General features: G+C 37.9%; 1 protein-coding gene across 10 annotated transcripts in view; it reads right to left on the reverse strand.

The window, feature by feature from the left end:
* Positions 1–26653, reverse strand: part of ank2b (ankyrin 2b, neuronal) — a 94445-nt gene that overhangs the window by 33111 nt on the left and 34681 nt on the right. For 2 of the 10 annotated variants that reach the window (XM_025057217.1, XM_025057223.1), the window contains exons 7-26: positions 22828–22926; positions 21115–21213; positions 20673–20771; positions 19816–20013; positions 19634–19732; positions 17981–18079; positions 17744–17842; positions 17433–17630; positions 15476–15574; positions 14637–14735; positions 14325–14522; positions 13098–13196; positions 12868–12966; positions 11497–11595; positions 11301–11399; positions 10992–11064; positions 8515–8656; positions 6326–6413; positions 6069–6172; positions 3092–3316 (exon numbers count right to left, since the gene is read on the reverse strand). In XM_025057217.1, the coding sequence (XP_024912985.1) occupies positions 3092–3316; positions 6069–6172; positions 6326–6413; positions 8515–8656; positions 10992–11064; positions 11301–11399; positions 11497–11595; positions 12868–12966; positions 13098–13196; positions 14325–14522; positions 14637–14735; positions 15476–15574; positions 17433–17630; positions 17744–17842; positions 17981–18079; positions 19634–19732; positions 19816–20013; positions 20673–20771; positions 21115–21213; positions 22828–22926 (2414 nt within the window). Of the gene's footprint in view, positions 1–1213; positions 1313–3091; positions 3317–5254; positions 5294–6068; positions 6173–6325; positions 6414–7575; positions 7588–8514; positions 8657–9906; positions 9964–10991; positions 11065–11300; positions 11400–11496; positions 11596–12867; positions 12967–13097; positions 13197–14324; positions 14523–14636; positions 14736–15475; positions 15575–17432; positions 17631–17743; positions 17843–17980; positions 18080–19633; positions 19733–19815; positions 20014–20672; positions 20772–21114; positions 21214–22827; positions 22927–23487; positions 23497–25429; positions 25454–26653 lie in introns of all 10 variants that reach the window. The other 8 variants (XM_025057200.1, XM_025057197.1, XM_025057203.1 and 5 more) reach the window with 8 other exon arrangements.

Here is a 26653-nt window from a genome sequence, read left to right on the forward strand (position 1 = left end):
AATAGTGTTTGCACACTTTCAATCAATCTAATTAATATGGTTAATAGTATGGTGTAATACAGCAAATAACTATTGCAGGTTTGGAATGTCCATTTGAATTACCCGGTCCATTATTGGCTACAATCTACTTTGTATTCAATGTCAATAGACAAATGTCATTGTCTTTGTGCAACGTAACCAAACAATTTAGCTGAGCTGCGTTTGAAAAGTGATGAAAAAGTTCAATTTCTCTCTACTGTGCCCACGTAGAATTTGCATAGCTTGTCACTTTCTGTGCGGAGGGCCTTGTAAGCATTGTCCTCCGGAGCTTTGCACAGTTAGCTTTTCTGCTAAGGTTCCTCAGCGTAACACTACGCAATGCCTACTTTAGCAGATAGCTGTCACGCCGGAGAGGAAAACAATAATCAGCATTTTCAAAGAACTAAAGGACACTCACACATTTCTTCGTAAAAACAAGTGAGGCAATACTGCACGGACTGCTCGGATAGAAGTTGTTTAAATTCTAATATCTGTCAGTCTGAGACTTTTATTTGATGTACTCACCAAAGACAATACATTTATGGTATTTTGTTGAACTTACCTGATAGTTGAAGCACAACAACAACAAGAACAACAACAATACATATCTACTGTACGCACAACATTCATGCTTCACTGGGATGCTATGGTCCATCATAAGACAAGGACAGTTACTACAGCGGATTGGCTAATCTACTTGTGTGATACTCAGATAGTTATTGTGCCCAGCTGTGTAGAATTATTACTGTTAAAAATATGATTAACCATTTCATAGTTATTGTGCCCAGCTGTGTAGAATTTTTACTGTTAAAAATATCAAAATGATGTTTAAACATTTCCGTTCTCAATATACTGTAGATATTCAGAGTACGACTGGTTCGAATCACCATCCAAACATACACATACTTGTACTACTATATCACTGAAGTGTACTTTATTACTCATAGGCCAAACAACTCTTCAGAGTCCACACAAGATGCAAAAAAAAAAAAAAAATACTGTGGCAAAGGGGAAGAAATGTAAAGGAATAAAAGGAAAAAGCACAAGCAGCGAAGCCGATCACAGCAAATGTCTTTGTGGTAACAGAACAGAACAGGAGGATGCAGGAGAATATGACAAGAATGACAACACAATACAGAGGACTGTGGAGGGGAACAGAACTGTTTCGTATGACGGCTTTTTTTTTTCACCCTACCCGAGGAATTTTGTACCCGGTGGGCCGAGCTGGAGGATTCTACTAACCAAACTCTCCCCCTCATTTAAAGGTGGAGGGGCAGTAGGGAGGTGGAGTTTACTGTATGTTTGACCAAGCATCCGTAAGCAGCAGTGAGGAAAAAAGAGCAAAGACAAGGTTTTTGGTTGGGATTTAAGAACGTTAGAGTTATAATCACTGAGATTATAACTAGAAATTTCTAGTTTATAGAGGGAAAAAATTTGAAAAATACCGAATGGAAAAATACATTTTCTAAATTAGTGTGGCATTAAGTGGATTTAAAATTTGGAACTTAATTTAAATTTGTTTTTGGTCTTTAATAAATTGAGTTGGAATTATTTGTACCCAAGTCTAGCATTATTTTTGGGACATTAGCCTGCATATGCAAATGTCATGAAATTCTTCTTATTTAAAAGATAATGTCAATTCTGTAAAATAAAATCCTATTTAGAGGAAAATGTATGATAAATCCCAACACAATGGAGTGTTGTTTTTCTTCAGCCGGAATACTACACAATTAAAATACTCCTTTCTCAAACATGATATATTTTTTCTAACAAATTCCAACTCTAGTCATGCTTTATCTTCTCTTTCGCTCTAAACAGGAAATCAATTTACAACCTAGGATCTTGCTATTTGCGAAGAACAAGAACATACTATATTTTTTTAATTCCAAACCAATTTTTATGATAAATACATTAAAATGTATTTAGGGTAACTTGCAACTGTAAAAGAGCACAGTAAAATATTACGGTAAAAATTGCTAAAAGCTGACAGATTCAACATATCAAATCCATCATTCTGCCACACGGTGGAAGTGCAGTTATTTAGGAAGGCTTTATCATTACAGGTTAGAGACTGGAGTTAGACTGCAGCTGATACCAACAGAAATAGGACATGCTGCAGAGCAAATAGTAATAAATCCCTGGCGATGGGAGAAAGCAGGAGCAGATACAGAAACAGTTTTAGTAAGGCAGAGGCAGGAGGAAATCAACTGCAAAAATGGTTGCAAATTGTAAGCTTCTTATTACACATGTTGAGCTCAGCCAAAAGCCCGAGGAGAGATATTAGCACCTCTTTTTTTCCGTCTAACTAGACATATCATTTATACTATCGGAGCTTTTTGTTGAAGCTAACCTTGAATTTTGCACTTAATCTGACAGTGAAGGTGAGGTTGGACTACTGTACATGTGTGGACATTAGAGACTCAGTCAGAGAGAGGACAGTACTGTGTGGTACTCCTTACACTAAATATGAAAAGTTAACAGAGCATATACCGTAATTACTGTACTATTGACCGCACCTGAATATAAGCCTCACCCGCTAAATTTAAAAAGACATGTTTTCTTACATATATAGTCCACACTTCTCTACATTTGCTTTCTTTCATTGGCGTTGTATTTTTGGGAACTCTACCACTGTGTACAGTATGTCCATTGGCGTTGTATTTTTGGGAACTCTACAACTGTGTACAGTATGTCCATTTTTACAGCAAAAATCGAGTAATGCCTCACCTCAGGAATGAAATTTGACGTAATTGAAAGACCCCCTGTAATGGTTGCTATCTTTTAAACTTCTAAAAGAAAGGCTAAAAAAATTAACTAATTAATTAATTTTAGCAATTTTGATGTTCAAATTTACAGTTGGAGGCAAGAGTGGAAAGGTTGGTGCTGTTTTTCCCCTACATAGAATGATGACAAAGTGTTCTAACAGGAAGATTTAGACATTTATCTTTAGATTAGTTACCAGTTAGTAGCACAAACTAATGCTTAAAATTGTTAATGACTTCAGACAGCTTCTGTCAATATATTTGCCTTCTCTTCCTCTCATTACACGGTACATTACCATTCATGGCCTTACCCGAGAAACTGAGCTCCTGACGGCCCCACCTCGATGATCCTGCTGGCCAGGCCTTCTCCCTCCACCATGGGAGGCATTGTAGCCAAACGGTGCCTCTTCACCAGTCGACACGTGACCCGCGTAGGCGCGCTACAGTTCTTTGGTGGGATGATGATGCGAAGGCCATTTTGTCGACAGCCCCTCATGGCTCCGCCCCGAGCATCCACCATGAAGCTGACCAGAAAACTGCGTTGACAGAAAAAAACGTGTTTGCACGGAAATAGGGGAAAATAATAATAAAAAAAAACATCATGTCCTTGATAGGACGAGAAAGAAGACACCAAAAGACACTAATATTCCAAAATGTCCCTTATTATATCAGATTACTTATTTCTAAGTTTGTGGGAGACAGGGGTCTGAAACTCCTGGGTCAGGGGTCATTTCCCGCCCACAAGGACCCCATAGCTGGCCTGTGACAAAATTTTTATTTTTTTAGCAATTATTCTTAATTGTTTTTTGTATTAACTATTCAAATGGATGTTGCCATTTGGACTGTAGTATTATACAATATTCTTATTCATCAAAATGATTTTTTTTTTTAAATATCGCGTTTATTTACAAATCCAGTTGATTTGAAGTTTTTATGCCTTAAAAGGTGTAAAAATCCAACTTCTATTCAAAATGACCACTGAGGAAGAATTGTATGACTAATTTTTTTAATTTTTTTATCTTATTTAATTTGAATTAAGTGATAATGTTATGTAATTCACATATTTTTTTGGCCCCAGTCATGTTTTGGTGTCTGTTTTCTCACACAGAGAGCCGACAGCGTCACAAACCTCACAACAGTGTGTGTTACATTCTTACACGTCACAGCTTCGGACTCCTTGATTGTCAGTCACATGCACAGTGGCAAAAAAACACAATGCACACGGCTCATACATCTGAATGGAGGGAGGGGTTGGGGGTGTGAGTGTGATGAGTTTACGCTGGGGTGTGGCGTCACACCAACCACTGTGCTCGAACAGAGTGAATGTAATGATTAAGAACGCGTGAAAACAAACACGTAAACAAGACGAGAGCCATTGGGTGAATCCAGAAACACACACACAGTAATTGTGGATGGATGACCAAGAGTGTCAAGGTTGTAGTGTTTGACGTTGTGGGCTACAGCTGTTGCTTCTCAAAGTGCGGGGCGGGCTCCACTGATGGGGAACAGAGACACGAGAAGCGGGACATTCTCAAGGTTGCAGTTTTTTTAACTTTGATATTTGACATTTTTGATTTAGATTCATTATAAAATATGATAATGCTTGGTGTTAGTTGAATAAATTTGAAATGCAATTTGTCAAGAGTGTTGTTGGGGGCGACAGAGGGCGACAGGGGGCAGGTAGAGCTTGAATGGGACATTCTCAAGGTTGCAGTTTTTTTTAACTTCGATATTTGATATTTTTGATTTGGATTCATTATAAATATGACGTTGCTTAGGGTTAGTTCAATAAATTTAAAATGCAATTTGTCAAGAGTTTTGTTGGGGGCGACAGGGGGCAGGAAGAGCTTGAAAATACCCACTTGTTCCAAGTAGGGAATGAGCAAAAAAGCTTGAGAACCACTGGGCTACAGCAAAATCGGACGAAATGTCCGACACGGCTCAAATAATAATATCAATATTCGTCAAAGACTTTAAGAAGTTCCTCTCAAAGCGAAACCTGAAGTCCAATTAGCGCTAATTTTGCCATTTAAAACAGGAGGGGAAAAAACTGGGCTGAGAGCCAATCAGAGCAAAGTTCGTTACTGAGAAGGCAGGACATTCAAACCGAGATCCAATCAAAGTGAACAGTAAACTAAGTACATATATATATATACACATATATACATATATATATATATATATAGTATATAAACTCTAAACTTATATTTTGATGTATTTGGGGACAATTATATATATATATACTGTACATATATATATATAAAATTCTATTTGTTTAGTTTTATTCCACAAAGTATGGTATTAATCGGGCAGTGTCAGTTAGAAGAAGACCAACAACAACACACACACAAACACCTCTCCAGCAGGAGAGCACACTGTTGGGGGGAGGAAGTAAAAGATGAGGATGGGGGAGGAGGTGGGGTGGGGGGGTTGGAGGTAGGGGAGAGTGATGTAACCAAGGTGCAGAAGGTCACCTGCTGTGGTCTCCATGATCAAGGCACGGAGAGGAGCGGCTAAAACAACCACACCAGACAGAGAGGAATCACAGGTCAACCTCAGGCAAGTGAGAGGAGGAGGGCGCCAGAGAGTACAGTAAACTTTTCATATGAGTGGGTTTAAATTGTGTAACTTCTTCTCTAAAATAAATAGGGCAGACTGATGTTTATATTGGTCTTAAAGGTGGGCAGTGAGTAAGTTTCTCTGACTGCATAAAAACTGCCTCCATGTAAAAAAGAAAGAGAAAAATACAGTCCACTGAAAGGATCTAATATTATTTAGATGATAATTATAATTATTATAAAGATTAAAATTACCCTTTGTGACCTGCAGGTAGAACATTTTTTGTAATCTGTGATGCCAGATGTTTAATCCCTTTGAATTCTGTAACAATCCTCTGGGTTATTTACGAGCCAGAAACCAAAAGCACATAAAATATATTGAATTTTTTTTTTTTTATGTCATCACACGAAAACTTGCAAATGCCTCCACAGAGATGGAGACCCCAGACCGGAGATTACGATCAGAAACTTGTGAAACTTGTGTAAAACTTCTTCTTTCACCTTGATATTTGACTACAACAACTCGTGGTTCTTGTAGAAAAATGTCAACCAGTGACAAAAACGGATTTAAATTATTAAGATTTGATCACGTTAATATGCACTATAGCCTGGGTTTTGATTGACTGACTCCAAACATCTCTCTCTGTAGCCACATATTTTCTTTTTGGGGACTTTTATAATAACATTTCCTGCTGGTGATTTATAATCTGGACATTTTCTCAGTACCTACCCAGAGTGGATCGGACTGGAGGATAGAGCCACATTGTCCAGGTTCTCTGTTCCCCAGCTCAGTCTGTATGAATCCCTCTCATTTTCTCTGGTCAGCGACGACAACTAAAACAGTATATAAAGCACTTGTTTGACCATTATAAGAAATTATAATCACTTCTTTACGAAATTAGCACAGTTGAGCTTACGTTCGCACAAGTTAAGTTATAATGAATAGTAATATTTGTTGTGTAAATCCACTGCTCGTCAGAGTTGTACCTGGTGGCTGGTGAGCATCTCCTCCATCATGCCTTCGTGTTTGGGTGAGTAGAAGCTTTGGTGAGTGGGCGTGAACGACCTGTCTGAACTGCAGTGAATAAAGAAGGAGGAAAATCAGTGAGGATTGTATTTCCCGGTCGCTCAGAGAGAGAGAGAGAGAGATTCAGTGGAAAGCAGCAAAGCCAAGCTATGTGTTCAGGAATACAGGGGAAAAATTAAAACAACTATCAAAGGATGTGTAGTCAAAGTATTCTACCGCTATCTATACACTTATATATACATACTGTAAATACACATTTATGGAAGTTAGAACTGTATTAGTGCAGTGGTTCAGATGTAGAATTTAGTTTGAATAAAGCAGAAAAGTAAAAAAAAGAACATGATTTTTAAAGCTATTTTGCTGCCGATTTATTTGTAAAAGTGAAAAATGTAAAAAGGGTAGCAAACTTTATCTTTATTAAGTATATTGTATATGTATGGATGACTAGATTTTGCCGCCCTAACTCACCCAAATAACAATTTCAACAATTCCCCTTATAAGGATTCTCAAATCTAACATACGTCTGTTTCCCAAAGTGGGGAGCGGGTCCTTTCTAGGGGGCATGAAGCTATTACAGGGAGGATGCAGCAGGGTAAATTAATTTGAATTTGGGCTTTTTTTTCATTGATTAGTAATTTCAATGGCTCTGAATGTGTTGATATGTGGGGGTTGACAACAGCACTATCTTCAACGGGTTGATAGTGATAGTGAACCATTGACACACTTGAAACAATATACAACATATTATAATACTACTATTTCATTCATTTACTATGAATGTAAATATTAAATCTAAATATGTAAATATTACATTATATGTTTTAACAATAACTGAAGGCTACAGCTCTTCTATAGGTACTAGGTATGGTAATAGTGAGGCAGCAACACGAAAAAAACTTTCATATCTTTATGCCTAAGGACTTTCAAGGTTCCACGCCTGCATAAACAAACATGCACTACTGCCTCACTCGTTGCGTGCTAACAAGTTCCATTTATGCTTAAATAAGGTCTAGTGCTGTTATATGTGCAGCCAATGCAATGACAAATTACACTATAGGTTATACTAGGAAACCAGCATGGGGACCAGCTACTTTCAGCATGCACAGGTGACAGCTACAGTGTCAGCTATGATACTGTGAATGACCTAAGTGGACGTGCGACGTACGAGTTGATCTTAGCGGTAATTTACAGTCTATGGTCATGCACATACCTTTGCATTCGACTATGAAGGCAAGACAAGGAAGACCAACGGTGAAGTATGAGCAGGAGAGGTTTGAACGACACATAAATACACACACACACACACACATACACAAGATAAACAAGATGTTAGTGATTTAGTTAATAGGACAGTTTTATCAGTGGTCAGAAAAACACAGAAATATTAACATAAAACCATTCACGAAATCAGAAGTGGTTAGAACATTTGCGATACAGCGAGGAGGTTTGATATAGCCATGGAAAAATATCCAATTTCACCTAATCAAGCTGAAAGCTGTTGTTTATTTAGTGCAAAGAATTTTTTTCATCTATGCGACAGTGACTGGAAGAACAATATACTCTTCCACAAGGTGGCAGCACATGGCTATAATGAAATAAAATGAAATAGGAACGACTTGCAGCTGTTGAAGAAAATCTTGTCTTTTGTGTCTTTTCTTCAATTCCTGTGAGTATATCAGTATTGTGTTCAACTAAAAAGGCCCAGGTTTCACACGTTGAAACGAACATAGCGTTATATTACATTACATATAGTGATGTAAAATCTGTTACTGCGGCTCAAAAAAAGGTTAGGAACCAACAGTTGGGACTCTTCTGTAGTTGTTGTGTTTTGAGTTTGCGTGTTATCTGTATGTGGGGGCTTCCTTCCAGTCCAAAACCCTACAGACTGAAAAGTAGATTGACTGGACCCCTAATTTACCATGGAAATGAATGAGAGAGTAAATTATTTTTCCATCGGCAAAGGGCTGACAAATTTTCCACAGTGCAGACCCTTGGCCAGAGACCGTTGGAATTGGTTTGAGCCCCCCGGGTTCACAAGATCACAGTAAGCGGTAGAAAATGAATGGAAAGATTTGACCTCCGTTTGTTTGTTTGTTTGTTTAAGGACTGTTTGCAGAGAAGCAGCTAAGTGCTGGTGTTGAAAACAAACCTGTCAGTACGGCCTCCCTCCAGACTAAAGCGGAGGTAGTTCATTCCGTCCAGATACTGCCCAGGAAGTGAGTCGTCTCCGAGTTCCCTGAGGTCCTCGGGCCTCAGATACTCGCCTCCGTCTCCTGTCATTGTATCGTCACCTTAGCAGAGCAGACATAACAACAGGGGTGAATTCTTAAATGCAAAAAATAAAAAATAAAAAAAATAAACATGCTTGTTAAAAAGACACAGTATGTCTGGGTACTAATCAGACACGTGTACTGATCGTGTGTATGTGTTTGCACACTGCAGGTTCGGAGTACTGGATGTTAAATTCAGTTCAAGAGCAAAATCTGGACCAAAACACACTTAGAATGAAAACATATTGAATGTTTTTAGCATTCTAGCACTCACTATGAATGAACACCTCACTTTAGACCAGTGGTTCTCAATTATTTTCTGTCATAAAATGTTTTCACCCCCCGACCCACACCTCCCCATTCAAGCATTACAGTAGTGGTACACTTGCTGTATATCCAGTGTGGCATTTCTCATTGAAAGCCCCTCATGCCCCCCCAGACAACACTCCGCACCCCCCTAGGGGTGACCGCCCCACTATTTGAGAAGTAGTGCCTTTGAGCCTGGAGCTTGTGACAAAATATACAATGAAATATTTGTTAATTTATGCAAAGTTGAACAGATTTTTTGATCTTTTTTCTTTACTACTTTTAGTGATTTTCTAGGCTCTATACAACCTTTTCAAGTCCAATACTGATACTGCATGCGATACTTTCTTTTCTCCTTTCGCATGCTATGGGCTGCTGTTGCTGGGATGATAGTGTCCCTGTTTACGGAATGCTGCTTCTCTCAAATGACCACATCCTGGACCACTTTAACGTTGTGTCTGGGCCACATGTGGCCCTCGGACCACTCTTTGAATGGGCACAGGCTGTAGACCTTTGACTTCTGGCATGCATTACTGTTTGTAAAATAGCATTTAACACAAACCATTCTATAAATGAACACCAAAGTAAAATCCCAATAGAGCTAATTTAAAGTAGGATGTCGTCTTTTAGTGGGAATGCTCACTTGTCACTGTGTCGCCGCACAGAAAAAGTACATAAAGAAACATTGTGAGTAATCACATTACTTTGTAAATTAAACAGCACATCATCCAATTAAAAATACAATTTTAGCTTTGGATATTAGCCGATAATCACACAATCCAGGTTGTTGAATCAGAGACTTTTTAATGAAATCAAACCACAGCACTAAGGTTCTGATTACCTTACATGAGTGTATGTCAGCAGTTAGTGTTGTTGTGACTAAGACTGACGACCTTCACAGTGCATAATAACTTAGGTTAAAATCAGCACAGCAAGTCCTCACACACAACTCCAGCACCAGTTACCTTCCTCATCCATCAGCTCACCCGACAGAACATCATCTTCATCAATGTTTTTCAGTGCTGAGGGTGGACAGTGCAGTCATATTTTCTTTAAGAGCAAAAATACTATTTGGCTTCTCTTTCCACTGCTCGCATATTTATCTAACCCAGCAGTTTTTTCCTTGAAAATGTCTGCCCCCTGCTGGACTTGTACTCTTCATTGCATTGATTCTGACCCATCGTGGCACAGTTCATTAGTGTGCTGTGAGAGATCATCAGGTGTGCCATGGGAAATTATACAATTACACTTAAGTGGTCTAAAACCTATTATGTATTTACTGCAGGAGGTAATGCTAGGTGGAATCAGATGGCTATGAAAAACTAAAAAAAGAGAAACTGTTGAAGATTTTCATGTGTCTTTCTTTCATTTCTGCTGGTATATCTGGGCTGTGTTCAACTAAACAGGCCAAGGTTTCACACGGAGTAAATACATTGTGAGTACATTTAAACTAGTTGTTCATTACATTATTTTATACCACTTTTTTTTTACAGAAACGATTCAAAAACTTCTACCTGCTTCATAGGTAGATAAAAAAAAGTAAGTTCAAAAGTAGGAAGTGGTTGTAAACCATGGGATTTGACTCAAAAATAGTTGAAAAAAAAAAAAAACGTATCCTGCAAATGTCTGCTTTTACAGAAATCAAGTTGACTCAAAAATAGTTGAAAAAAAAAATGTATCCTGAAATTGTCTGCTTTTACAGAAATCAAATTGGAGCTAATTTTGTGTCACATTCAATTGCTAGCTTGTTGCTAACAAAACAACATAATGTCACTGTCCTCTTCTACTTAAAGTCAGTTTTAATTTTAGTAGCACTGCAGGTACAGTAGTAGGAGCAATGTTGACATATGTTTATTTCAATATATTTCTGAAATATGTTTATGTGTGTATATGTACAGTACTTTAAACATGTAAACCGCGCCGTTGACTTCATTTGAAAGGTTGAAATGCTTGTATGGCTCCTGATGAATTCTTATTTAGTGGCAAAATGATATGCTGCTGCATGGTTGGTGGTTTATAGATATTTAAAGACACAAAAAAAAAAACTTACCCTCTTCATCAGAGACGTCCAGAACTTCAGTCATGGTCTCTGGCACGTTCAGCTTGTGTTTCTCTGTCACCGTCTAGTTTAATAGAAACATTATAACAATATAATCAATTTTGACATGTTTTTTTTCCGTTGTTATTAGCACTCATAAGGGAGTTTTTTAGAGGGCCGGAACTGATTAACTTTTTTTCCTTTATTTCTTATGGGAAAAAATGATACGAGCACATCGAGTTATGAGCGCAGTCCTGGAACGGATTATGGTCATATCTCAAGGTATTACTGTTTGTGTAGAAGTGTGTGTGGGTGACGTACTGTGGTGGTGGTGATGATCTCCTCCGTGACCACCCTCAGTGTGTCCACTACAGAGATATAACCCAATCTCCGAGCGATTCCCAGAGCCGTGTTTCCATTCTGAACACACACAGGAAACAGGAAAATTAAATGAATGTGAAATTATAGTATATAGTACAGTATACTTCATTATCTGTGTGGAAGAGGTCGTACATACCATAGTGACAGCATTGGGCTTGGCACCATGCTGTAGCAGAACATTAATGATGTGTGTGTTTCCTTGCTGGGCTGCCTGGTGAAGGGGCGTGTATCCATTCTGAGAGAGAACACATGCAACACCAACGTCAGAATGTTTCGATTTAATGATTGACAACAATCAACGTACTGTGCTAATCAATCAATCACAAATTCGTGCAAATGTGCTTTAAAATACTCCACTAATTATAGGAATGTTGTCAACTTTTATGCAGGTAAATTAAAAATGAATCAATTCAAAAAACACCAGCTGTGTTTTATTACTATATTACAGAGTGATTTAATAAAATGAGAATCTTGTTAAATATACATGTAAGCATGAAAAACCTGAAAACTAAACCGCTAACGAATGTAAAAGCGCCCTCTGTGGTGTCATATGTGCTGTATAGGACATCATTTAGATTACAAACTCACTCACTGACAAACTCAAATTCACACTGGGCTAAAAAATTAAAAACTGGGACGGCTAAACTTAATATTTATTGAAAAATTGATGGCGATTGTGCATGTTTTACCTTCTCTCCAGATACGTAATGTCGAATTATTTCATACAGAAACAAACTTTAGTTTTGCGCAAACATTGAATCTGGAACAACCAAAGCTTAATATTATAAAAACATGGGAAATTAAATTAGAAATAAGACACACATCAGTGGTATTTGTTTCTTATCGTGGTCTCTTTATATGTAGCCTTTCCAGTTCCTTTTTAATGTAAATCTTGTTTTCAGAGGCCAAAAACAACAAAAGAAATGTATGTGCTATAACATAGCACATAGACTACTGATACTACAAATCCTGCCAGTTTATAGGGGCTATGTACTGGCCGGCCAACTCTAGTACCCATTTGATATTATCACATGGGCCAAATATAATTATACCGTGGGCCAGATTTGGCCCCCGGGCCTGAGTTTCACACGTGTGGTTTAGATCATTTTAAATGTGATATTTTATTTACCAAACGCAATTAATACTGCTGCTACTTTCACTACTACTACTAAAACTAATAACAATAATAAAATATAATAATAACAATAATGAAAATACCAATCAGGAAAGCACTGATAATGAACAATTACTAGTACCAGATCCGATATTTCATTTGAATACTTTTCGTACACATTCATAAACAAAATACAGACATGAAGCTGTGTCACCTACTGTATATACAGTGACACTGCATTCTGGTGTATTGCATATTGCTTGAAACCCAACTTAAAGGGTCATGTACTGTATGGTACTCGGTATCAATAGTCCACAAATACTGGCAAGGCAAATACTCTTGTATCGTTTGTTTATACTGGCATTTGGACAACTCTATATTCAATAAAAATACCTTGGTCTTGGCGTTGACACTAGCTTCGTTCTTAAGCAGGAAGTTGACCATCTTGGCATTACCGTAGTGACAGGCGACAATCAGAGGGGTGTATCCCAACTGCCAGAAAATGATTCATTAGTAATAGAAAATATGACTGAATATTCTGGGCTGTTAAAAAAAACAAAAAACAAAGTGGTTAGAGCTCTAGAAAAAATGCGAGGCCGAGAGATTTCTATGGTCGTTCATACTTTGGTCTGCTGGTCCAGGTTGGCTCCGTTTTTTGCCAAGATCTCAGCCACCGCCACTTTGTCTTCCTGTGCTGCCAGATGGAGGGCAGTCAGGCCGCTCTGCATGACAAACACACAACATATTCCCTCCGTTACCAGCTGTTATATCAGTGAGCTCATAAATGATCATGAAAACAAAAAACCATGTCCATGTCTTTAACATGCGTAAATATGGGCTGTATACAGGATGTCCTCGACGGATTCCATTCCTACAGTGCGATGTAACTTCATTTTCACTGTAAGTTACAGTTGTACCTGTGTCACTAACCTATGCTAGCACAGTGGGGTAGCATCATATTCTTGGACAGACATGGGCAAACTAAGGCCCGGGGGACCGGATGTGGCCCGTTCCGCTTTGTAATCCGGCCCGCCAAACTTGTCCAAATTATATAAGTGGTTTGTAGTGGTTTGACTTTTCCCTGCCATGCCCACTTTGTCCCTACAGATGGCGTATATTTTATTCTTTTTGCATGACTTTTCTACAGTATGTCATTTATCTTGGTTCACACCAACGCTCCATCTATCTGCTCCTGACCCGGCCCCCGTGTCAAGTTTTAGAACCAAGTTTGCCCACGCCTGTTCTAGGACATAAAAACATAAGAACTGACTCTGACTTACACTTGGGAGCCATAATGAAAGGCAAAAGTACCCAATAAAGAAAGGAAAGAGAATGTAGAACAATCCAATATATAGCACACGACTGGCAAATATAAACAAAGTCGTTTTCCGTGTATTCATCTCCTGCACTCGCCAACTACTTCCTGTGCCAAAGGTTTTCAATGTCGTACATCAGATTAATGGATCAAGAGTTGCTTAATAAATTAACGGGAGACGGCGACATCTACGAAACGCCATAGGTCGAGGACAATGTAAACCAAGCACCTGTATCCTAAAGTGAATATAAAAAGATTTTAACTAATTAATAATCTTTTAAAATTAACAACCATGATCAAAAAAAAATGATTTTTTTCTTTTAACTAATTAATAATCTTTTAAAATAACAACCATGATCAAAAACACATTTTTTTTATTTTTGGAACATTTTTCCAAATTAATAATTCCATAATTTAGGTTAGTCAGAAATAAAATACAACCTTTTCAGAATGTTAATTAATTTCAATTATCTTTGGTTAATTATGATTCATTCTAATTAGTTGTGATTAACCTCTGGAGTCTACACTACTGTACCTTGTTGGGCACATTGACCTGGGCACCCTTGCTAACGAGCAGGGCAGCCATGTCAGCGTGACCCTCCTGGGAGGCCAAGTGGAGCGGAGTAACTCCCTGCTTGGTCAGTATGTTGGTCTCAGCGCCGTACTGCAACAACACGTTGGCGATTTCCATCTGATTCTTCTTAGCGGCGATGTGAAGCGGCGTGTAGCCGTTCTGATTTTTGAAGACAGAAAATTAACTTGTGCTTTTTTTTCCATCAACATTATCAACAAATATTTGATGGAAGATTTTTTTTTTTCAGGCTCATCAGTGACTGCAGGGTCTCACCTTCGCCATGGCGTGCGGGGACGCTCCCTTGTCCAAGAGCAGGAGCGCCACACTCTGGTTATCGTAATGTGCTGCAACATGGAGAGGCGTGAGGCCGTTCTGTGATGGGAATAAAGTGATTTAAACGACAAGCAATTAAGATAGACAAATAGATAGCTAGATAGATAGATGGATGGATGGATGGATGATAGATGGATAGATGGCTGGATGGATAGATAGATAGATGATAGATAGATGGATGGATGATGGACGGATAGATGGATGGATGGATGGATGTATGGCTAGATAGATAGATGCTAGATAGATGGATGGATGGATAGATGGATGGATAGATGGATGGATGGATGGATGTATGGCTAGATAGATAGATGCTAGATAGATGGATGGATGGATGATAGATGGATAGATGGCTGGATAGATAGATAGATAGATGGATGGATGATGGATGGATGATAGATAGATAGATAGATAGATAGACAAGTTTAATATTGTGTTAACTGGAATGACTGCAGGTAAATATGAAACTCATAAACTAATATTAGACAGAAAAAGCTGGAAGGATCAGGTTTTTAATACAGAAAAGTGTTGGGACTTTAGTTACATTTTTTAGGGATAAACCAGAGTTAATCCAAACAAAGGAAGATGTGGTTTTTTTAAGTCTAAATTAATCTAAACTCACCAGAACTCTTGAAGGCAACTTAACCTCAATACAAAAACAAAGATATTTGACATTTCAACTAACAGAATCTATAAGAAAGCCAAGTACATTCAGCCTGAAAAGCTGCTCACACACGACAAATTCATGGAAGTTTAAAAAGTGACTGGAGTTGATTATTTACCTTCCCAGCAGAATCGGGAGGAGCGGAGCGCTGCAGCAGGAGTTTGGTCACATCCAGGCTTCCGTATTTTGAAGCTACATGTAAAGGAGTGAAGCCTTTCTGTTGAGAAAAAAAACAGAACATTTGTGTAAAGAGTTTGAAAGTGGAACATCAACAAATCGAATCATTCAACCCTGCTTTTTGTTTGTGACATGTTTGTTAGATATAAAGTTTAAAAAACACTTCGGAGAATTTTTAAAACATGAAAATATAAAACTCAACATAAGTAATTTTGATATTTTATCAAAATTAAAACAAAAATTTAAAAAAACTAAGACCAAGACTAGATGTCAAAATAAACACTTGAAGCAGAGAAATGCAGCAATTTTAAGGGAAATCCACTTCACAATACCACCAGCAGAGGGAGCGATTCAACTGTTCAATATGCTGAATCAGGTTGGTGCTGACGAAAACCACGTGACCAGTGTGCGTGGCTGTTTATAGAGCAAGTGGCTCTTCGTTTTTATGTCTTAGGATTCTGAGGGGAGGCATACTTAAACCAGAAACAATTAAAAATAATTAAATATTCAAAGGAGGAAGAATAATCACAACCTCAAGGTGTACACAACGATAAAACAAATGCAGTATATCACTGCAGTAAAATCATGTGAATACTTGGATGACAACGTGCCCCGATAACGGTCACACCCAGAGACACGGCACGCCTCTTTACCTCCCTTTTCATATTAAACCATAGCAAATAATAGGTTTATGTAAACACCTACAGTGCAGTACAGCAAAGTACTGGTACACACCTCCACAGTGATGACGTTACATCAGCTGATTGCATCACCAAATGCACCAGTCACAGTAAAAGCAGCAGTGTTAGCTTTTTATGAAAATGGGTTTTCAAGGCAGACATCTGCAGGTTCTGTTCTTTCCGTATCTAAATATACCATACATTTTAAAGGTACAGTTTGCATGCTATCCTTAGGTGGCACTGTTGCAACCCTTTGGGATGCAGAGCTGCTGCCCAAAGAAGAACCAATTGTAGCAAATGTTAGCAGGCTTAGCTAACCTACTCTAGCCTAGAAAGAGTACAACTACAATGTTTTTGACATAAAACGACTACTCTAGCCTAGAAAGAGTACAACTAAAATGTTTTTGACATAAAATGATTTAGTTTAAGTTTTTAATAAAATGCCAGAAATTACTTGTAACATTTTCAAATAGTTGTTTTGTTTCAAATGAAGAGTCAATGTCATGTTTATGGCTGGCAATGTAGAGCTCCAACAAACAGCTGGCTAGCTTACTCTTTCTTCTTCTTTGAGCTGTATGTAATGTTTTCACTAAGTTACAATATTAAATTTGTGTGAAAAAAAATTTAACACTTAACTGAAGCGCAGAACAGTTCTCAACATTGCTCGCAGGGCAGATAGTGGAGCTACATGCTAGGTGTTGACCTACACCAAATTAAAGAACAAAACTGACAGAGTTCCTTGTGGGACCTGCCTGGCCCACAAATATAGACCACATCTCAGATGGGTTATACTTAGTTGAAAACGCAAAGGAATTGTATTTTTAGTGGTTTTGTAGGAATTCCAGTGCTTTAAATAAGGTTTCGTGACTGTCAAAAGTTTTGCGAGTCCCAAGTTAGCCAGGCTAACTGAACAAAGTTATGTCTATGTTATGTCTTCTGCGGGCATTATTAACCTTGTGGGCCAGGTTTTATACATTTCAATATTTTAAACTAAATGTTTTTAATTGGTTGGTGACTTTTTTTTTTTTTTACTTATTTTTCCATCCTCTACTACCTAGTGATAAAACTAGTTCGCAATATTCCCTAAGATTAATAAAAAAAATTCTAATTATGCTCGTGGGGGAGGAAGGATGGCTGTTTAATTTTAGGTCTCTAAAAACCTCTTATACTAACTTCTTTAAAAAATGCCATCATCTGATCAATAAGTGAATCATGTACCTTGGTGGCGAGTGAATGTGAAGCCCCGGCCTCCAGAAGCACAGAGGCCGTCTCCACCTGCCCCTCCCTGGCTGAGATGTGAAGGGGAGTGTAGCCATTGGTGGTGGCAGCGTCAGGATGGGCCATGTGCTGCAGCAGCAGCTGAATGATCTCTGTTTTTCCCAGACGTGACGCAATGTGAAGAGGAGTCTGGTCCTCCTACACACACCGCAGTGGAAAGACAATGAAGGCATTGTATTCAAATGATGGTAGTTTCATTTATATCGTAGAAAAAAACAAGACATAAATGCTGAGATTGACAGTCGTCTCACCCGAGCTCTGGCGTCCACCATCGCTCCGTTCCTCAGGAGACATCGAACTACTTCCACCTGACCTGCCCTGGCCGCCATGTGCAAGGCTGTTTCTCCGCGCTGGTCACATGGCAAAGAGGGTCAACGGCAGAAAAATCAATTCAGGAACATTTTTCATCATAACTGAATCAGCTTCAAAGTGACTCGTTATTTTTGACACGCTCCCGCCTTCGTCCACAAACGTTTCTCATTACTCACGATGTTGCTGACGTCAGGTGAGGCCCCGTTCTGCAGCAGCAGCAGGACGATGTTCAGGTGACCCATGAAGGCCGCCACGTGGATGGGAGTCAACCCCGACTAAGATACACGCAGGAAAAAAAAAAGTAAAATATTCATATGCAAAATTGAACCTAATGTGCTCTGGTAGTTTCTCATTAATATAATATTGTGCGTATTAAAAGGAAAGGGATTCCGCTGTGGAAACACATTGCATCAAACAACAAGAACATGTTTATAATCTTTTGCATGTAGATATAAACTCTTTCATTCAAACAACAAGAACATGTTTATAATCTTGTGAAATGTGAAACCAAAGGAGGCCATCTCTACTTTGGATACATGTAGATATAAAACCAAGCACCAGAGCTTGTACTATGGTGTCAAACGCCTTAAAGTTGACTCTTTCATGAAAATGCCTTGAACTGAACTGCACTGAAAGTTTATATATGTAAAAGTGCTTTTGGTTTTCTTTGGTATAAAAATAAACAGAAAAAAAGTTCAGTTAGTATTAAATAATACATAAGATGATAAAAATATTGCAGTCCTTTTCTATCCATCTTACCCATTCCATTTGTACACAGACATATGTTTAAACAGAGGTACACAAACAACACAGTAATTGCTTCATCTACCTATCTGCTCTGGAATGAAAAAAAATGATGTCTTTATCATTAAAATAAAAGTGACAATTTTATTGGCTGTTACTGTCTGAAAATGTCTAATAAGCAGTTCTAGTGAAAACTGTATTTTGTATACATATGTATTTATATATATATATTGTAAATATATTTTTTAACTTCAGAAAAGCATGATGGCGTTTAATAAATGTATAAAATTGTGTTTTATACATTTATACAAAATCATGCATTAGACTAAGACTTCCTTTATTTAACCAAATAATTGCTCAATTAGCCTTCCTTTCTATAATGAATATTTAACAAAAACAATATAGGACACCATGTGGGGCTAAATGAGGATGACAAAATGTATTTGAGCTTTTGTCAATGGGACAATGGGACATTTGAGAGAGAAAATGTCTCAAATTTAATCACAGCTCAATTCCTCATGCCAACAGGAGGAAAAATGAAGGGTGAATGAATGAATGAATCACAGTTACTGTATGTTGCTTATAATGTGGGACATATTAATCATTATTTATCACAATGAATTACAATTGAATGCAATTAATCGTGCTTAATCTGCAGTTACTCTGACTAAATTTCCTGAAGGGAACTCCTGATGGGATATATCTATCCATCCATCCATCCATCCATCTATCCATCTATCCATCCATCCATCCATCTATCCATCCATCTATCCGTCCATCCATCCACCCATCCATCCATCTATCCATCTATCCATCCATCCATCCATCCATCTATCCATCTATCCATCCATCCACCCATCCATCCATCTATCCATCTATCCATCCATCCACCCATCCATCTATCATCCATCCACCCATCCATCTATCATCCATCCACCCATCCATCTATCATCCATCCATCCATCCATCCATCTATCCATCCATCCATCCATCTGTCTAATCCCAATAAATATCTGAATTCGTTTGACAGTCCTGCATTAAACACATACCAAACCTCTAATAAATGCTTTCCGTGCGTTTCTCACCTCTGTGATGGCTTGGATAGAGGCGCCATATTTGACCAGCAGCTCCATCACCTTCACCCTGTTTTTCTTACAGGCTATGTGTAGTGGAGTGAAACCGTTCTGCATCAACAAAGACAGTGACGTTACACTTCTGATTAACCAAGCTACCAATTAATAACTTTCACATTCATTTTCCACCGTACCAGTGCCCTTGCGTTAGGATTTGCCCTCTTGTCCAGCAGCAGCTTGGTGACTCTATAGTGCCCGCAGTGCGCTGCCACGTGGAGCGCCGTCAGGTAGTCCAGCGTCACATCATCAACGGGCGCCATGTGCTGCAGCAAATGTTTGACGCATTCTACGTGATCTCCTTGCGCCGCCATGTGGAGAGGAGACAGTCCATTCTGTAAGTTGAAGAACGGTCGTTAAAGGTGAATGAGGGAAAGTGTCAGTGTGAAAAACAGAGCCTACGTTAAAAAAAAGAGCTGTAGCATTTGCAGTTAGTAGACAATTTGTTATGGAGTCACAGCATCGATAATTAACAATGGACTCTTGCGTCAGCCGGTGAATTCAATTTAAAGTCTTTGGAAGCAAGATACCGTATTTGTCGGACTAAATATCGTACTGAAGTAACAGAAGCTTCCGTGAAAAAATGTGCTGTTGAGAGAACATCGCAATGATCCAATAGTTAACATTTAGTCTTGAAAATTGCCACTCATTTACACAATAGCCTGAAAAAAAAAACCTAAATGTAGTACTTCCGCTACGTACGCTAACAAATCCAGTATGTTTCGAAATATATTCTTATTCTAACATATAACAATTTCGCCATCTGAAGAGGAAATCGGGCTGGGCTGTCGTCAGACTCACCATCAGCATTAGTTCCAATTATTAGTAACTTGTGGCCATAGATGGGATTAAATCAGCATTAGTTCCAATTATTAGTAACTAGGAGTGGCGTAACCATGTAGATGACGCCCTCTTGTGGCCATAGATGGGATAACAACAGCTAAAAAGCACAACTTATGGAGCAGAAAATATGAGAATAGCACAAAGTACACACCTTGGTCCTGGCCAGTAGGGGCGCTCCTCTTTCCAGCAGCAGCTCTACAGCTGTGTCGTGTCCACTGCGAGCAGCACAGTGGAGCGGAGTGAGACCATCCTGCAGCACAGACACGGAGAAACAAATCATATCAACGCAGGTGCCGAGAAAAAACAAATCATTTACCCCGATTAAATATTAGCAAAACACCAAACTGTTTTGATTTGCGGAACCAACAACCTTCCGATCATGGCACAACCTGCCTAGCCACAGCCGCACCACAGAGTGTTAACCTGTTGTTTTTGTTTTTCTCAAACTTGTGCTCCGAGATAAAACGGCTCAGTGGTTCATTAATGGATATTATTACAGCTCTCTTCAACTCAAGAATGATAGGAATATGAAGTAGAAAACCATAACGTTTTCAGGGTTGTTTTATTTTTTGCTGCTCGATCCTCACACTCACCCTTGTTTTTGCGTCAATCTGAGAGCCGCGGTCCAGTAACAGGCGAACCATGTTAGTGTTGCCACGTTTGGAAGCCACATGAAGAGGAATGATTCCATTCTGCAGACAGAGAAGTCAAGTGTCAAGTCAGTTTTATTTGTACAGCCCAGACTCCCAAAACACATTTGGCCTCAATGGCTGCTTATGATTTTTACATAAAAATTAAAATGACTAAAAATTAAATTAGTGTAATCATTTTAGTAATACATCGCAAAAATCTCCCACATATAAAACAAACTGAATCCTTTATTGAGAGAAACAACAAAGACTCCAGAAAATTGATCCCAAAATGGTGATTTTTACAAAAACTCACATATAAGTCGACCCTAATGTTTTCATTTTTTGCCCTGGTAAAACGTCTCACTCCTGCTGTGAGCTTCCACAAAGAATTAGAAAATGATCTTGGTAAACACTGTTTACGTTAAAATTGCGAAGATTTTGACAGTGTTTGTTGGGAAATTCAGAATAGACATGTGATTTTTTGCATTATTGTATATCATCATTAAATATCAGATGTAGAATTTATTTATAAGTGTAATATCTTTAACTTTGTGTTTATTATCGGTGATGTTGCGATCAATGGAAAATGCTGTCCCAGGTATTTATGCGCATATAAGCCCCAGTCTGATCTTTATTTTTTGGTGTTTTAAATTCGGCTAATAGGCGAGTATGTACGGTACTTTCACAATCACATCTGTAGTAGTAGGTAGGTCTAGTACTAGTAGGTCAAACTTTTTAAAGGAAATATATTCTGGTCCCAGAAACGTCCAAAGACCAAAACGTGGCCTTTAGTCTGATCTTTTGTGTCTCTTGTGTCGTCACCCGTTTAAAGAAGCGGACACTTGAAGTGTCCTTTTTTTTGTGTGTGTTCGCACTTAAGCCCACACACAATGACAATGCATAGCAGATAAAAGGGTAACCATGGAGCTGGTCTCTGGGGGGATTTGCAGGGACAGAAGTACAAAACACTAGGCCTGTAGCATTCTTACAAAGACTTTAATCAAGTCTAATCAAAAAAGTATGTTACAATTAATTAAAAACAAAATCATATTTCAGAACCCTAGGGAAGCACCGATATCTAGATCAGTATTAGGGCCAGATACGAGTTCAGTGTGTCATTATTCATGAGTACTTTTTTTTCAGTTTGTCAACATTGTCAGCGAGTTCAGTGTGTCATTATTCATGAGTAGTTTGTCAACATTGTCAGGAGTGAAAATAGTGTTTTTAATTGAAATGCACTATTGGTGAAAAAGCTCTGCTCACTTTCTGTCCAGTATGCGGAAAGTTCAATTTGAATCAATCCATTGTTAAAGTATTCTATTTCAACCTTATTTTAGGTTGATACATTATCTCACGTGACACCAGTGTCAGTTCAAAGACATTTTTGATCAAAACTGAAGTTTGTTTTCTTTTTGGAGTGATATCTATTAACGAAAAGGACATAAAAGCGGGTGTAAGCATTTTCCTTCTTGGTGTCCAAACTACGGTTTGTGTTGACACACTGCACTTCAACCTATCCCCCACAGAGCTGCGCCATCGATATAACACTGACTTCCACTTCCCTACCTAAAGAAACCTAAAGAAGTATCACTGACATTACTCAGTATTGGTAAGTGAAAGCGTAATGTGTAAAAGTGTAACTGATAATTTGTGTGTGTGTGTGTGTTTTCCTACTCTTGCAGTAAAGTCCACCGCCGCCCCCCGGCTCAGCAGGAGCGTTGCCACATTGACATTCCCATAGTGGGCAGCGATATGCAGCGGAGTGAATCCACTCTGCAAAACAGACGGAAAGGAACAGGAAGGACATGGGTCAGACATTCACGTTAATGATGCACAACTGGGCCTTTTGACCCTTGGTCTCAGGCCTTTGGTTTTCCCAACATGCAACAGTAGAACCAAGCACTACAGGTGAACCAAACACGATAAAACTGAAAAGAAGAAGACGTGATTGGATTGTTGGGAAAAGCTCCCAAAACACAGGACCTTAGAAAACATGTCACAACAGTTCCATGCAGAAATAATAAAGGATTTTTTTTTTAAGTTTACAAATCAAAATATGGTAAAACAGCAAACCCAAAGTCATAATCAACATCACTGACATTGAGATGGACATATAAGACTGTTGCCGAGAGATGGCAACAGAATATCAAATTATATTAAAAAAAAAGAAAGAAAGAAAAAAAAAAGACAGTACATTTCCCATCACCAAAGTGCACTATGTTATCTGTACACCGTACAGCATATTAGTACCATAGTAAAGAATGAGAAGAAACACGAGAGAAAAGTTAGAGCCTGCAGAGCAGGTTTGGAGTAGATGTGAAATTCTTGCCTTACCTTGCCATTCTGTAAGAGTGGTCCGATTTAATGTGAGAAAGTTGTTTACACAAGCGTGAACATACAGTGACTAACGTGATGGTTTCAAACTTTACACAGTCCAAAAGCTTAGCATGGTGCAAATTAAGTCTGCATGAATGCAACGTGCTGGCCACTGCCAGTTCACACATTAAATAGGTAGAACAAAAATACAGCACCAGGAGCTTCGCTTTTCACGTAGCCATTAGCAAGGTTTGTAGAATTGAAGGCAGAACTAGCAGCTTACAGTACATAGAAATACATGCATCTGACACAACTAACTGGGAAGCTGAGATGTTAAGAAGTCCAGGAATGACATTGAACGTTGAAAAAAACCCCAAAACATTTAATTTAATTTATTTAATATGTTAAAAGAAAACATGCTTAAAGTAAATAAAACAAAAACTTCATTCTTTGCTGTAATGAATGAAAGTCATTCTTAATTATAAAAAGTTCATTTTATGTTTAATCCTAATTTAAACATTATAGTCCTAAAAAACATTTGGTTTATTTATTTGTTTTGAAAGAAAAACTTGATTTAAACATTATAGTCCTAAAAAACATTAAGACAATTAACAACATTAAGACAATTAACATTAAATTGAATAAAAACAATTCTAAAATATAAAAAAGTTCTAACTTCAATTAAAAAAGAAAATGACTTGGGGAATAATAGCAAGTTGTATGTTATCCTACTGCAGTTCAGTGTCTGTCAGGACACGCCTTAGCGCTGATATGCTAATTTCTAGGCTCTAAATACTCAAAAGTCTAAGCGCCGAATACGCTAATGTCTTAGCACTAAATATGTTAATGCCTTTATACTGAATACTCTAATGCCTTACTCTATCAATGAACACGCTAATGTGTTAGCTCTGAATACACTAATGCCTTACTACAGTATATAAATAAACACGCTAATGTGTTAGCTCTGAATGCACTAATGCCTTAATACTAAATATGCTAATGTCTTAGCACTAACTACAGGAAGTGTCTTAAATTTAGAGATGCTTTCATGGCTAGACTGAGGTTGTTTTTTTTTACATATGATGCAACAATGTCTGACTGTCAGAAAGAGTGAAGTGAATATCCACACAAGTAGTCAGTCAACTTAAGTACATCTTTATGTACTGCAGTGCATTAGCAGATGCTGAGCCTTACCGTGTCTGAACACAAATCTACTTCAACTGAGATTCACTTTGAGGAGTTAGGGGACGCCATCTTTTTTTTTCAAGTTATTTTTAGGTATTGTTGTTGTTACTGTTGTTTTTATGTCTATTATTGACTCGTAATGAGAGAAAACATGAATAATTATAATGAACATGAATTTTGATAATAATGTTTTTTTGTTTGTTTTTTTAAAAACACAATGGGGTTTTTTTTCTAATGGCACTACTGGACTTCAATAAATGCATTTTATACTGCTGTTCCAAAAACATGCAGCCCATCAGCACCAGACAGACACACAGGACAGACACCATACATTTACAGCTGTTATTAAACATGCATGGCCAAAAATCCACTGAATAAAAAACAGGTAAAAAACATATTCATTTCAAATAGACTAATTAAACGGCTAGAAATATATTTAAAGATACTTTTACATGCGAGTCCCCAAATAATAAGTCAGTAAAAAAACCTTGAAATGAATGTGGAGGAAATTAAATAAATACAGACATGATGAAAAAGACAACCATATATCGTAACCAGGCTGTGGCAGCAGTGCCCATTCCTTCTAGCCATGCATGGTGGCCAATGATTGTACCCAACTGACGAAAAATGTGTAAAATTCTTCTTTTTTTTCTTTTTTTTTTCTTTTTTACTTTTTACAGCATGCAGTGGTGTGGAAGCGAAAGACATAATTTGTGGCAGAAAATAAAAAGTGTAAATAACAAAAGGAATGGGACTTCACAGTGAGTGTGTATACCTCAGTAGTCCTATTGACCATCATCTGTAGCAGGAGGAATGAGGGAGGGAGACATGGCTTCAGTTAGGAGGATATGCACACAGTGACAGGTGACGTGGCTGGAGGAGTGTCTCCAAAATAATGTTCCCTGCCACGGCAGGCAGGTTAAAGTATGACGATAAATTACTTATTTCTCCAAAATAATGTTCCCTGCCACGGCAAGCAGGTTAAAGTATGACGATTAAAAATGATTTATTATTACTTTAACGTCTGATGATCAATTTGAGTTGATTCTTTTGCCAAAAGTGTTAAAAATGATTACAATATTTGATGGAATTAAAGCAGCACCCAGGATAAGATATTTATTTTAGGGACGCACCGACACTGATACTGGTATCAGTATTGGCTCGATACTTCTAACCTTCATACTTGAAAGCTTGCTGATTTCAATCTTCTTTAACATCAGGGACAGATGAACACCTGGAGGAGCACATTTGCACTGAATACACTAATACCGGGGTTCACAACCCCTGGTCCGGGGACTGGTGCCGGTCCGTAGGTCATTTAGTACCCAGCCGCAGTAAGACACAATGAAAAAATGTACTTCAGTATAACTGATTAACTTCATTAAAAAAGAATCCAGTCGTATCTTTTTGCTTTTTTCATTAAAAGATAATCAATGTTTCAGACTCTGATACTAACAGAATAAAGTCTAAAAGATGTTTTATTTAGAAAATTTAAAACATGGAAATGCTACAAAATTTAAGCAATGTTTCTTTTACTGAGAAGCAGGAGAAAGTGTTTTTTTTTTTTTAACATTTTTTTAAAATTGAAATGTGCCAATGGGGTAAAACCTTTGCTCAATTTGTTGTTCTTTTCTACCATTTTTATTCATCTTATCCTTTGTTTTATATTGTTATTGTTATATTGTCCGATGTCACAGTAGTGTGAACTCCGTTTGAAACATTTTTTTTAAATACAGAAGTATTTGTTTCCTTTTTGACTGAAACTATTCTGCTGTTAATAAGAAGAAAATACAGTAAAATTGCTTATTAGCATTAGCTTGGTGTCTTTAGTGTGATGTCCTCAACATTTCCTACCTATATAATACACTTCTTTCCAGTTTAATAAACATCTGTTAAAAACCTTTATATTATATTATATAAGCATTAGCATATTATATTAGCAACGGTCTAATTACGGTCTAATTTTTTTTTTTTTATTTTGGAAATGAATGTGTTCCTG

The sequence above is a fragment of the Cynoglossus semilaevis genome, chromosome 1 (assembly GCF_000523025.1).
Source record: "Cynoglossus semilaevis isolate Cse_v1.0 chromosome 1, Cse_v1.0, whole genome shotgun sequence".
Taxonomy (NCBI): Eukaryota; Metazoa; Chordata; class Actinopteri; order Pleuronectiformes; family Cynoglossidae; genus Cynoglossus; species Cynoglossus semilaevis.